This window comes from Entelurus aequoreus, linkage group LG27, assembly GCF_033978785.1.
Source record: "Entelurus aequoreus isolate RoL-2023_Sb linkage group LG27, RoL_Eaeq_v1.1, whole genome shotgun sequence".
NCBI lineage: Eukaryota > Metazoa > Chordata > Actinopteri > Syngnathiformes > Syngnathidae > Entelurus > Entelurus aequoreus.
Window position 1 is genome coordinate 24,388,654 of NC_084757.1, and position 15,199 is coordinate 24,403,852.

The following is a 15,199-nucleotide window of genomic DNA, read 5'->3' on the forward strand; positions in this document are numbered from 1 at the left end:
AGGCTGAATAAGTGTACGTTATATGAGGCATAAATAACCAACTGAGAACGTGCCTGGTATGTTAACGTAACATATTATGGTAAGAGTCATTCAAATAACTATAATATATAGAGCATGCTATACGTTTACCAAACAATCTGTCACTCCTAATCCCTAAATCCCATGAAATCTTATACGTCTAGTCTCTTACGTGAATGAGCTGAATAATATTATTTGATATTTTACGGTAATGTGTTAATAATTTCACACATAAGTCGCTCCTGAGTATAAGTCGCACCCTAGGCCAAACTATGAAAAAAACTGCGATTTATAGTCCGAAAAATACGGTAATCCTCTTGATAAAACAAGTTAGTTGAAAATTCTGAGTAAAAAATGGGTGCCGTTTCAAAAACACAATTAAAAACAAAATTAACTTAGACTTGATCTCAGTATATCTACAAAGCTATTAAACTGTAAGTCACAGCCCATCTAGGATTGAACAAAAAACTAAATAAAGCTTAAATAAAAACACTTCTATGTATCAACTACCTCATTTGTCATATCCAATGTTCACTTTCTTTAAATGTGCACAGAAGACAATCATTTTCACAGAACTATATCAATGTGCAGTGTCTCATGCAGCATTATAAGTGGGGTTACCAATTGTTTTACGTTGGGTCAAGTGGGAGGAGTCACAGCCCCGCTTTACCGTGTACCTCTTGCTTAGTATACTTGCTCGCCCAGGTATAAAGTAGTTGCTTGCCTAACAGAATTGCTATTGCAACATCCAGTGGACACATTTAGAACAGCAGTTTCCTTCATTTAAAAATACAGATACATTTTACACTTAGCAAACTCATCTCACGGGCCGGATTGAACCTATCAGGCCCCCGTGTCGCATGTTTGACATCACTGATCTACTATATTTAAACTTAATAAGTCTTTGATGTATTCTACTTAATTTATGTTTCCTGCCTACCGGTCACCAGGCTTACGGGCCTATTTTGCTTAGGAATGCATGCCACAGTAATTCCCTGTTAATTTTCTAACCCGTTGAACAAGGCAGAAATTCCCTCAACCTTCACAGGCACATGCACCGCCTACAGTCGCGGTGAATGTGTCCAACATAGTTGCTGGCACCTTGGTGTCTACCAATTATGACATGACATCTAACAAATGCATTACGACTGAAGGCGTCAAGGTCAAACTGGTAAAGCAAGGCATTGGCAAAATAAAATGGAGAACAACCTGAGGCATGTCTGTGATGCATATAAAACTCAAAACTGTTAATAGACACATCCCAAACCACAAAATCGCTTAACATGCTTGAAAATGATGCGACATCTGGAGCAGAGTCCCACATATCCTCACCCTGTAATTCATCCAGGTCTCCGCTACCATGCATGGTATGCATGTGGAGATCAGGTTTTATAACACTGCTGATGGAAAAGGGTTGGGCTCTTGGGTTAGCCAAAGTTGATTTTACTGAGACAAAAAAAACAAAAATGAAAGAAACTTCAGATGCCACAACAATAACAAAGCCAAAGGATAGTGGGCAGAAGTGAGGGGTCAGTAAATAATGCAGTGTTGTGGGTTGCTCAAACAAATTGCTTTGTCTTCACAGGGCAAGGCTGAAGCATTGCACAAATAAATCGCATTTCACACCAGGCACAAGCTTGAGCCACATAAGTCATGATTACAGTACATGAAAAATATGTAGCTCCAAAGGCAGTTAGTGGGACTTAATGAGTCCTGAGGTTAAGGAGTGTTGAATTGCATTTTGCATAGCACAAGCTTGAGGCCGGGGTTCTTTCCTAAAACCTAGTTTATTATCCCCCTTGGGTGCAGTTTGTTTTGTCAGGTGTGAACACAACAACCGAGTGGCACATCAGACGGGACCCTAAAAGGCATAATACTTATGTGTAAAGAAATGAAACTGCAGTATTTCCCACACATTTATTGTATTCATTGCGGCCCACCACAAAAAAATTTGGCCCGCCATAGATAGATTTGTCATTTTCGCCCTCACCCATTTTCACATTATAACAACGCCCTTGATCTGCCAGAGTACATAAAAAGACATGTGTTGCTGGGAAAAAAAATCAATTCAGATCAAAATCTCGATCCTTATTGATAACAATTCTGAATTGATTAAACAAAATTTCATTTTCATCACTCACTAACAGCTACTTTGACAAAAAGAAAGGAGAGGTTAGCAATTACTGTTTTATTTACATGACGGGCAATATTAAAATTGTACTTGTTTATGAAGCATTTGTAATTTATTAGAGGCATAATATCTTATTTGAACAGTTATAAAAAATACTGAGAATGTACGCAAATATTCCTAGACCCTCGGGTGAGTCTCTCAAAATCAGATGGCGAGCTACATGTTAGAAACCCCTGCTCCAACTACTGTTGATCAAAAAAGCTACTAGCGACAAATCTAGTGGAGACTAGGGATAGTCTAAAATCTATATCGCAATATACATTGAAGCCTCCTGCATTAACGATATATATCACCATTAGGGCTGCAACTAACGATTAATTTGATAATCGATTAATCTGTCGATTATTACTTCGATTAATCGATTAATAATCGGATAAAAGAGACAAACTACATTTCTATCCTTTCCAGTATTTTATTGAAAAAAAACAGCATACTGGCACCATACTTATTTTGATTATTGTTTCTCAGCTGTTTGTACATGTTGCAGTTTATAAATAAAGGTTTATTTTAAAAAAAAAAGTTAAAAAAGTTTTTTTTGTTTTTTTTTTAAAAAAAGCTTCTGCGCATGCGCATAGCATAGATCCAACGAATCGATGACTAAATTAATCGGCAACTATTTTTATAATCGATTTTAATCGATTTAATCGATTAGTTGTTGCAGCCCTAATCACCATATACTATTTGGTAAATAAACAATAATAGAACCATTATAAAATGGGTTACAAATGCTACTGATTTTGCTGTTGAAATTTGTAGTAACATATTGCATCATTTCCGGATGTATTATTTCTCAAAACTATTAGTAATCTACTTGTTCATTTTACTGTTAATAGCTGGTCACTTTCTGTTACAATGTGGTAATATCTACACTTACATTACAATTTAATAAGCACTTACGCTTCTGTTGGGATACTTTATATTAGTTTTGGGCGGTACTACAAATGTATGTATCGATCTAATACCAAATTTTTACAGGGGCACTATTGGCCATACCATAACTGGTACTTAAAACTTTCAAGATAATCAAATCATACATTTTTTTTATCACAATTATAATTACACAAAAACACAGGATGGTGGTGTAACAATATCAATTACATACTTAAAATATTGCCTACTATTGGCTCTGATTTAAATAATTTGTGTATTGCTTTTAAGGCCCTCTTGTGCCCATGGACTTATTTCCTGAGTTTGTAAACAACAATAAAAACGCAAAAACACTTTTGATAATAAAAAATACCAATCCAACCACTGTGGTGTTAACCATATGCTGATACTATACTACTCGGTATCAACACTGTCGATATTTGGATCGAACCGCCCACCCAACGATAATATTAAAAGCTCAATCGTCGGCCAAATTTCTATCAGTCATATTATAAATCGTCTGTATCGCGCAAGCCCTGTGGATACTATCAGCGACTATGTAATGAACACACGCATGTGTCTTCTTTTCAACAAGACCCAGATGCATCCCTGAAAGCCCATCTGAAAGCCCTGTAACATCTACCTGAATGTTGCAAGAATGATGAGAAGGTTGTCGCTGACCAATCTATTTCTTGTGAAGTGAAGTGAATTATATTTATACAGTGCTTTTCTCTAGAGACTCAAAGAGCTATACATTGTGAAACCCATTATTTACATATTTAAGCTACATTTAAACCAGTGTGGGTGGCTATGGGAGCAGGTGGGTAGAGTGTCTTGCTCAAGGACACAACAGCAGTGACTAGGTAGGCGGAAGCGGGGATCAATCCTGGAACCCCCAATTTGCTAGCCCGTTCGCTCTAGCAACCGAGCCACACCGCCCCCCCCCTATTTTTCAAAAACGAAATAGGGTACTGTCGGCCGCAACCACACCAAAGCAACATCAGCAAATTGTCCTCTCTGCACGCAATGCAAAAACCCACAGTTACATTCACGGCCTCACAGACAGTCGGAGATCAGAGTTCTTACCCTATACATAACTGCCCGGTTGCTACAGTACTTGTAGGCGTCTCCTTAACAATAAAAATTAACAGAAAAACATTTGATTGTAGTTCTAAAAATATTTAATTTGCTCTTTATGTCTTTACTCTCCAGTTACAAATGTGTCATGGCCATTCATGCAAATCTAACAATTACATAATTGTTTCGCCCAACTTGTGAACCAACCATCAATGACAACTGTATGTGACGAAATTATACCAATGTTTTGTGTCGGGATCACTAACACCTAATTTTATTTCTTTTTGATGATAGAGGTTTAGATTTAATAAGTATTACTGGGGAGAAAAAAAATAAATAAAACAGAATTACAATATATGAAAACTATGCAACAATAATGGGGGACAATAAAACTTCAAGTATTGCGCAGCATATCTGCAAGTCCCCAATGTAATATAAGGGATAGTAAAATACAATTCATGAAATAAAAAAGTAATAATTCTGGTCACTTTTATACAAGCATAATCTTAAAACAAGACAATTTCTTGGGAAAGTCAAAAAGCAGAACAGTAGCCCGAATAATTTAACCCGTATTGTGTTTATTTGCTCTGCTTCATTCACTCCCCCATACAGAAAAACAGTTGTTTCTAGCGACCGTAAAGAGAGGAGATTGACCCCAAATTATTTGTTGTGAGGCATTTAGGTTTAGTACAATATTTTAAGGTTTGAAAAGTAATCAAACCCAGTGGGGAACTGACAAAGTCTGATATGAATCAGAGAAAGTGAAGTGTAGGTTTAGAAAATAAACGACAAAACCAGATTGGAGCTACGTTATGGACACTGGGTTATGATGTTTTTTCCATTTGTATTAATGCTGAACTCTATAGTAAATCTTAGCCAACAACCTGTGGGCTGAGATGTGAAGAATACAAGACAGTAATAAAATTGGTCATGACAAAGGGCATGATGCCTTTTCTGAAGTGTGAACATTTTTTTCCAGAACAATTGGAACATAGTGCTGCTGTGACAGACAAAACTTATCAAAATGGTCTAATTTGCAAGCTGACTTGGTCCTTTTACTTATATTTTTAGGGTACAAAATAATGAAAGCTTAAATCACCAAGTCCAGAGTAAATCTATTGCCCTCAATACTCATTTGTATGTCATGCAAATGTAAAAAATATTGATAAACACCAAATTATGTACTTATCATTAGCCTAAATGATGTAGACACATGATGCATTGAAAATATGTATGTAACAATAACAACATTTCATATAACGGTTACTGTGACCAAAATTATGACGTTATTAGTATCGCAGTATTGTTGAATGTGGTCAAAAAATACATACACACAGAGAGCACATCTTCTAGGTTAAATATGCACAATTGAATAGCTTAGTTGTTCAGATAACAATGTGATTATATAAGTTTAGATTGGGGTATGGTTTTTTTTTAATGGGGAAAGACGTTACTGTGTCTTGTTTTCATATTAGCATTTAAACCAGCGAGGTGGCGCCAGTCAGTCCATGAGTTTATCAACGTGCAGTTATCAATCAAGATTTTTCGATCATATTCATTTATAACAGCAATTCTAACCATCTGGAGTTTTACTGCAGTTATTAGTATCAAAACATCCCCAGGGTGGGATCACAAGATACACTTGAAAAAGCAAAATGCATATGTAGAGCTCGTGCTCTGGATGTTTAAGTACTAAATTACAGCGATGACCTTCAAGTTTTCGTGTGATTCTTACGTAGAGTTTCTCCTGGAATAAACTTTTTTTGTTACTATAACCATAATTGAGTTGCATTTAGAGCTAATGATAACCTGCTATATTTAACACACATAAGGCAAAACATTTGGCAGGCTTTTATTGTGAAGTGTCTAAGTGTGGTCGTGTTTGTGTCCCAGCAGCTAACATCAAGCTGTGAGGCTCTTGCAGACTTTTCACATTTTATTTTCAGTTTACTTTCTGTCCTGTAAATGTTTTGGATTAGAAGTTATTTATTGCATGCACATAAAAGTTTGCCAGCGTTGGACCTGACAAAGCTTTTGTCCCTCCCCTGTGATCTTTTGGCGCCCATTTAAAAAGGGGTTACTGACACCCTAGTTTGGAAAGCACTGGTTTAGATAAAGCTTGAGCCTTTTATTAAAGCAAGTTAAGTCAACTTCTGTATTATTTAGGTGCCGTACAGAATATGAATTGTCATTGATTGGAGCCATCATTTTATATTACGTTTAATCAGTGATTGTGTGTGTGTGCTTGACTGTGTGTGTGTGTGTGTGTGTAAGAGTGAGAGAGAGAAATGGGGGGTGGTGGAATGTCAAACACCAACAACATTCCACTGCTCCTCCTTGCACTGCCTGCAGCACGTTCACATTGTCTTTTCTCTTTTTGTGTAATTTCCAGTCATTGAGCATGCATTGTAAAAATACGTGTATCCGAACGGAGCTAAATGGTTAATCACTTTCTCTCATGAGGTGACCTTTTATAGAGGCCAATGATGCATCCCCCGTATCAACATCGCTGCTATTGATGCATGCTGAAAACAGTCTAAACATAATTAACTGAAGACGACGACGAGAGCATTTCGTAGATGTAACATCTATTACTGCGTGCAGTATTTGATCATTTTGTCTGTGACAATAACGTTGGCTTGGTAACTCACATAATGTTGCGAACATCTTCGAGCCACACACTGTGGACAAACATAGCTCATCATTTGTAAAGCTACAGACACACAAAACGGTGTGTTCCCAGAAGGGCTTACTGAAAGCACCATATAAGTGTCTGAATTCCAGCATCCGTACACTGTTGCCGTTGATTCCTGAGACTTTTTAACATTTCTTGAAAAATAACGAGGCTGAAATTATCTTCCGATTCACCGGCCACCGCTCCGAAAGGTGAATGATACTGACCGCCGATACCAGACTCCTAATTTTTACTTGAAATGTCATAATGTTATGATGTCATGTCATAACTGAATACTTTTGTCACTAGAGTAAAATAACAACAAATGTGTAAACATTAATTAAAACAAGTTCATGGTTTGTTAAACCTTTAATCTATTTGCAACCATCTTAAAGTAAAACACATTACCTGGAATTATAAAATCTGGCTATTTTTTACCCACAGACCCTGAAGATTCATAAAAACCCAGTTTGTGATTTGTGCAACCTTTATTCTATTAATGAAAAAAATCAATAAAGTTGCATTTCACCGTTTTTGCAACAATTTAATGAAGGCATTATTTTCATGGACGGGCCTTCCTTAAAAATACAGCAAAAATAAGTGCATGAAAAATACAACTCACCAGAACGCTGTATTAGTGGGAGCCAAGGCCTTTGTTTCTTTGCAATGAGATGGTCCCCGGCAGGTTGATGTTATATACTATACACCATCAATTAGACCTGGGCCAATATTCGATAAGTCAATCAATCCAACGATATATGAAAATAAACTCAATAATCGCCATGTTAATGCGTTGTTACGGGCTGCAAGACCGGTCACTCTTAGCATTGGTTTCAGCAGCTGTGGGCGTTTGTACTACATGCACATAAACAGTAGTAATGATAACCACGGTAAAACAAGTACCTTATCGAATTAAAATGATTTAAAAATCGTGATTGATAACCACACGTTGATAAAACTCGCCTGACGTCATATAAACCGAAAGTGAAACGAAATGATAACCCAATTTGCATTTATTAAAAAAAACATTCTAAATTGTTTACAAATTAAAATGGAAAACGATAGATGTATTTAAACACACAAATAAAAATAACATGGCTCTTATGAAGCCAGAACAATATTTGATGTTTCCTTTGCCAAGAAAGTATATTGGTGTGGCTATTTATTTCAGTTATTAAAAAAAATTTAAATACAACTTGGATAAAGATTGTGTGTATACAGTAAGTACTTTGTGTGCACTTTTAACAATACCGCAGTAATAATGATAACTGTGATCATTTTGGTCACAATAACTTTACCCATTTTAATTATTGTTTTGGTTGTGTATATTTGACACAGACTGGACTTATTTTATTGCTTTTTATATTTATATTTATTTAAGTGCAAAATTTACTAACAGAGTATACTTTAATTTGATTTTTTGTTTGTTTTGTAAAACTTGAACATTTTAAAGTTTATATCGCAATTACAATGTCAAAATATACGAGAAATACAAGTTAATTGCATTTGATAAGTTATACTACTTACATTATCATTATTATTATGTATTATCATTACATCAGAGGTTAATTTGGTCTCTAAATGATGTTGACAGTAATATCGTTTATCTGCAATAATTTGTAGGTAAATATATCGTCAAGCAAAATTGGTTATCGGCCCAGGCCTACCATCAACCTGACGGGAACTGCAGATGTACATCTGGCACATATACATTGTTTGTGTTCATTAATGTGCATTGTCCCGTGTAACAATGATATAACAAATATAACAAATGACAACTTCCTATCAAGAGTTTTATTATAGTTTATATATTTTAGATATATATTATCTAGGAACAAGCTTATTGGTGTGTCTAGTGGGACAAGCGAAAGTTAAGTCAAGGAAAATGCAGTCGTTTATTAATTATTTAATGTTTCTGTGCGGCCCTGTAGCAAATGTGTCACGGAGTGGTACCGGTGCCTAGACCGGTGGTTGAGGACCATTGATCTAGACCACATTAGTCCAAGTCCAGATTAAAAACCACTATACCTGGACTTCCAAAATCTGAACCTACAGCTTCATAAAAAAACATGGTTTGCGATTTGTGAAACCTTTATTCTATTTGTGAAAATGCAATAAAGGCACATTCCTTTTTGTAGCATCTAGAACACATTAGTACAAGTCAAGATTAAAAACCACTGTGCTACTTAAACTTGTCAAATCTGGCCTGAATTACCCCACAGACCATGAATATTCGTAAAAACACAGTTTGTGATTTGTGAAACCTTTTTTCCATTTGTGAAAATGCAGTAAAGGAACATTTAACCATTTTTGCTGCATATAGACAACATTACTAAATTAGTAGTCTTCTTTTTAAAGGGGAACTGCACTTTTTTTTGGAATTGTGCCTATTGTTCACAATCATTATGAGACAAGAACACACGTCTTTTTTAAGGCTTCTAAAAAATATATTTTTTAAAACGCTTGCAAAATGCGGCTAATGGGAGTCACTATTGTAGCCTTCAAAGCCCTCTAAAACAACTTCTAAACCCTACATCGATGTTTTGTATACACTGTAAATATATATATATGTAATGAATTAACAGACACGTTCATAACAATATGTAGTATCTTCAATATGAACTGTATTTTGGTCATGTTATGCATTACCGTAACATCTTTCCTCAGCGCATTTATTTCTGTTTCCATAGCAGCGCACTTCCGACAACAAATGTTTGTTCCAACTTCCGGGAAAAAAACCATGAGTGTGTTGTAATCATGCCAGACTTGCTAACAGACAACAAAGACGACAATTTTTGGACAAATGAGGATTCACAACTTTATCTTTTTGAAGCTGAATGTACGGAGAATGAACTGCTGCTTATAGAAGCGAGCACGAACAGAGGGTTTAACGCTGGAGCAGACGGAAGCATAGAGAGGGAGATCTGCATGACTTGGCAGTGCAAGTGTGGAACTTGGAGCCAAGCCATGCCAAAATAAATGGTGTGCTTACCCAAATCAACTGGAAATGTCCCTGGTCAGCTTGACCAAACGGACAACTGTCCATCGAGTGAGTCGCTATAATATTGATCATGATACATGCAGCACTCCATGCTTGGTATTGCAACTACATACACTGTCAAGCAAGCTGTGTACAAAAAAACATGAAATGTGGGCTAATACTTTACAAATACTGTAATATGTTTGATCATGTTTTTCAGTCAGTACAGATTGGTGTCCTATCGCATTGTGTTGTGCATTACAAACTCAAAAGGGATTCTATTGCCGTAGCTAGCTCACGGCTAATGCCGTAGCATGCCGTCACAAGACGATGTATTACTACGCTAGATAAACTTCAGCTTCGTTGAAAAATAGCATAACACGGGATATCAATATTCTCAACGGAATGGGAAACTCTCTGAACGTTCTGAACTCATGTTTCAATGCGATCAAGACCATGATAATGAGGAATTGCCGGAAAGGACGAGACGGCGAACTAGTTTAGATTAAATCAATGTTGGGATGTCACCGCGAGGCGGATGTACTTGTTTGGACATTAATAGTCCAGCTCTCAGCTGCTCCAATATATTAGAAAACACACAAAAAGGAAAGATAAAGTATTATTTTTATATAATCTTGGCATGTGCATAGTAACACCGATGTGTGACACGCAGTGCTGCGAAACACCACTTTTTTGATGCGGAGTAGAAATCGATCAGAGCGTGTGCAGATGTACCTAATGTTGTGACCGGGTGAATCTATATAAAGTTAATGAAGTTAATTTTCGACCATGTCTGGAAAAATAGATAGTGTTGACTACTTCAAGGTATATATTTGAACAGTGTACATTACCAAACATAAATTACAATACTTTTGGAAAGGTTGGGGCACAGAGCTGCACGATTAACTGACATCAAATCGACATCGAGACGGCATCACTCTCAGCACCTGAGCGCGTTTATTTAACAGTAAAATTAACTGGGACCGCAGTCATTCACAATCTTTGTCTTGATAAGTGGAGAGTGTGGTGTCAGCTTTACACACACAGGAAGCACAGACAGAGCCTCTCAATTCGCCAGTAAAAAGTTCCGCAAAGGAGAAATTAGGAGGGAAAAAATATGATTATGAAGCCAAATATTCCATTGTAATATTTCAGCTTCCAATTAGATAGCCGATTTACGCTCATCAACCTGGACAAACTAGCGTGAATGCCGTGATCATGTGATGGCATTAAACAAAAAGACAACGTTCGACCTCATTTTTTCAACTGGGAAAAAAATGCACTTTACGACGTTCAGTATTTAATTAAGTTAAATTTTTGCTTATAGAAATTAGAAACCAATTTTTTGTTAGTTTGTTTACTTATTTAGGGCAACTAAAAGTTATTTACCTTCCAATTACAGTACATTGGTAAACATTTTACAGTAATATGAAATAAAAATGTATATCCTTTTTAATTGTTACTTGCTTTATTATATGTTATGATTACATTACAGTTTAAATGCCGATAGTTTTTATGGGTTATTTTAAAGTAAATTATTGTATATTGTCATGTGTGGCACCTTGAGACAAAAATATGTTGATTGACAATCTAAAAGTAACAGGTCTTGGGTACACCCTGGACAAATCGCCACTTCATCGCAGGGCCAACACAGATAACTAGACAATTATAAGAAATCGCAAATGGAATCGCAATTACGTTTTTGCTCAAGTGGGGCATGGTTTCATTTGCAATCTGGAACCGCCTCCAGAATCCAACATCTTGCAAACAGACCCAAAACACAGGTTGCTAAAAGTGACTGTGAAGCCTAATTTAAGCTAAATGTACACCATTATGTAGACCACAAGGGAGCGTTTTAAATATAGATTAAAATGAACATCATGGGTCCCCTATAAATAGAATGAATAAAACACATTTGAGAAAGTGTTGTGTTCAGAGGTCCAGACATTTGTAACCAATTACACCAATTAAAATGTATTAAAATATACATCAAAATAGACAGGAAATATAAATTATGTTGCGTTCAGGAATGTTACTAAAGTTAAGTTTTAAACTCTAAGATGCTACCATAAGTTGTAGAGTTGTACTAGTATAGTACCGCGATACTAATGAATCATGTTTGGTACTATACTGCCTCTGAAAAGCACCGGTTCACCACCACCCCCCGCGCCCCGTCGTGTCATTGCTGGTTTACGAGCAGACGAGCATGTTCGGCAGCGCACAATCACAGAGTACTTACAAGCAGACATAGTGTGTAGACAAAAAAGGGAGAACGGACGCATTTTGGCTTAAAAACTAACGATAAAGGTGACGTTATAACACTGAAACGCCCTCAGGAAGAGGTGCTTTAAGACATGGCTAGCTAGCTAGCTAGCAGCTAAAGTCCAGCCCCAGTCTGCAGTGTTGTAGCTACTTCTAAATCACTAATCCTCACCTCCATGGCGACAAATAAAGTATGTTTCTTAAATGTATCATCCCTGCAGGACAAGGAATAGCTAAACATGTTTCACTACACATTGTAGCTCACCGGCGTCAAAATGTAAACAAACGCCATTGGTGGATCTACACCAGACATCCACTGTAATGATACCAAGTACAGTAGCGTATATAGTCGATACTACTATGATTATGTCGAAATTTTTTGGCATCACAACATCTTCTTTTGTTTTGTTTTTATTTAAATTATGTCTATAAACTCAGAAAATATGTCCCTGGACACATGAGGACTTTGAATATGACCAATGTATGATCCTGTAACGACTTGGTATCGGATTGATACCCAAATTTGTGGTATCATCCAAAACTAATGAAAAATATCAAACAACAGAAGAATAAGTGATTATTATATTTTAACAGAAGTGTAGATAGAACATGTTAAAAGAGAAAGTAAGCAAATATTAACAGTAAATGAACAAGTAGATTAATAATTCATTTTCTACCACTTTTCCTTAATAATTTTTACAAAATAATAGAAGGGAAAATGACACAATATGTTCCTGAATACGTCAGCAGCTAAATTAGGAGCCTTTGTTTGCTTACTTACTACTAAAAGACAAGTTGTCTTGTATGTTCACTATTTTATTTAAGGACAAACTTGCAATAAGAAACATATGTTTATTGTACCGTAAGATTTTTTGTTAAAATAAAGCCAATAATGCAATTCTTTGTGGTCCCCTTTATTTAGAAAAGTATCAAAAAGTATCAAAATAATTTTGGTACGGTACCAAAATATTGGTATCAGGACAACACTAATCTGTAGTGACAATTATTCCAAACCTACGCCCTAAGCGGCATTCGAGGATATACCTCGCCTCTTGCCCGAAGTCAGCTGGAATAGGCTCCAGCTTACTGCGACCCTAATAGGGATAAGCGGTATGGAACATGGATGGATGGATTGATGTTTTGTACTACGGTGATATAAATTCTTCAATATTTTTTTTAAGTGCAAAATAAAAAAAATTACATATTTTAAACATACATTTGCTACTGACACATCTTCAACTGGGATTCAAACCCACTAATGTCATCTCTTGCCACATTGCGCTTCTAATATCGCGGTTTCACCACATCGTGAAGCTTTGTGGTTTATTTGGTTTATTTAATAAAGCCAATAATGCAATTTTTTGTGGTCCTCTTTATTTGGAAAAGTACCGAAAAGTATCTAAATAATTTTGGTACCGGTACCAAAATATTTGTATCGGGACAACAGTAATATGTTGCTTCAAATGAACTTGCTACAGTAGTAGTAGTCATTTTATTTCAGACCCAGGGGGATCCATATCACAGAAAAAATAAACCTAACAACGATAAAAATTAAAAATTAAAATAAAAGTAATACAAGCAGAAAAAAATCAATAATAATAATACAAATACAAATACAAATAAAATAAGGGGGTCAAATTACAGCGCAAATCTGCGGAATAATAATAATAATAAAGAGAGAATAAAACGTTACAATAACAATAGGGTCCTCTCTCCCAAAGGGGCATTGCGGTCCCTAATAAAAATAATAATAAAATAAAATAAAATAAAAATAAAAATAGCTTTATGTCACTTTAAGAGAAAGAGTATTTGAATGTTGCTGACTTATTACTAACATTTTAGTTTAAACAGTTTGTGGTTGAAAGAAAGCAGCTAGCTTAAAGCTACGTGATGTTATGTGATGCTATGCGCAAGCCACGGAAGGTGGAGGTAAAAAAAGAAAAAGAAAAAGTAAAAAAAAAACCTTGACAACATATGGATTTTTAGTTTTATCGTGTAAAACAGGACTTACCCAGAGAGAGATGAACGAAGCCCAGGATGAGGACTAGTGACTTTCCGGAGGAGAAACCGGGTATTTGCTCCATGTTTGCTGTAAAATCCACATAAGAGCAGCAAAAGTTGAGAGCTCCCGGACGGTAACTTCTTCTTTAAAAAAAAAAAAGCGGAGGGGGAAATAGAATTGACTCGTAATTAGTAAATAAAAAAATATCGCAGCATTTCAGTGTTGTCTTTACATGTCACTAGCATTTAAGCGTTTGTCGTTTCCAAAAGTGACTAGTTTGACTTGAATTAGTCACACGCTGCGTCGCACCTCTCTACCTCACTGAAGTCAAGGAGCGAAGATGCCACAGTGGATCCTTCCGCCGAAGTCAAAACGGCTCTATAGTCTGGCTCAAAAGATGCCTTTGACACCCCCATTAACGCCCTCTTCCTACGTATCTGCGTTTTAAGCTTCAGGGCGTAGTCAACTCTATTTAATAGATGTACCCATTGGGCTGTAGATGACGCCAAAACTATTTCAAGGGAAAGTTCTGGATCCCTATTTGTCGCCGCAGCGGAGGAATTTTTATTTTCTCATTTTTCTTCCACTTCTTGGTGCTTGGCAAATGTCTAAAATTTAACCCATTCGTTGACTCCAATCTTTCAAACTAAAAACAAAAGAGGTGTAAATAGGAGTACATGTAAAATTATTTTAAAACACTTTGTAATGCACTGTGCATTTTATGTGCAATTGTCTTTGTTTACAGTGTTACAGTCTTTACATCAGGGGTGTCAAAGTCATTTTAGATGGGGGGGCCACATGGAGAAAAATCTACTCCCAAGTGGGCCGGACTGGTAAAATCATGGCACGATAACTTAAAAATAAAGACCACTTCAGATTGTTTTCTTTGTTTAAAAATAGAACAAGCACATTCTGAAAATGTACAAATCATAATGGTGTTGTTGTTTTTTTTACACTTACATGTTGCGGTTAATAGTATTCTATTTTTATTTGTTGTTATTTATACTTTATGAATAAATGATGTACTAATGTTAATCAGTCAATTCATTGGTGTTAATTTTCAATCCATCAAGATAAAAAAAAAATCAAAATGTAATTAATTATTTATGTAGTATGCTCATTTTCCTC

The 15,199-nt window shown here is 36.0% G+C and overlaps 1 protein-coding gene across 1 annotated transcript in view; it reads right to left on the minus strand.

Moving 5' to 3' along the window:
• The window catches only part of notch2 (notch receptor 2), an 87,328-nt gene extending 72,920 nt beyond the window's left edge, over positions 1-14,408 (minus strand). The window contains exon 1 of the mRNA XM_062038942.1: positions 14,081-14,408. Within this exon, the coding sequence (XP_061894926.1) occupies positions 14,081-14,153 (73 nt within the window). The 5' untranslated portion in view covers positions 14,154-14,408. The remainder of the gene's footprint in view (positions 1-14,080) is intronic.
• Positions 14,409-15,199: the final 791 nt, after the last annotated feature.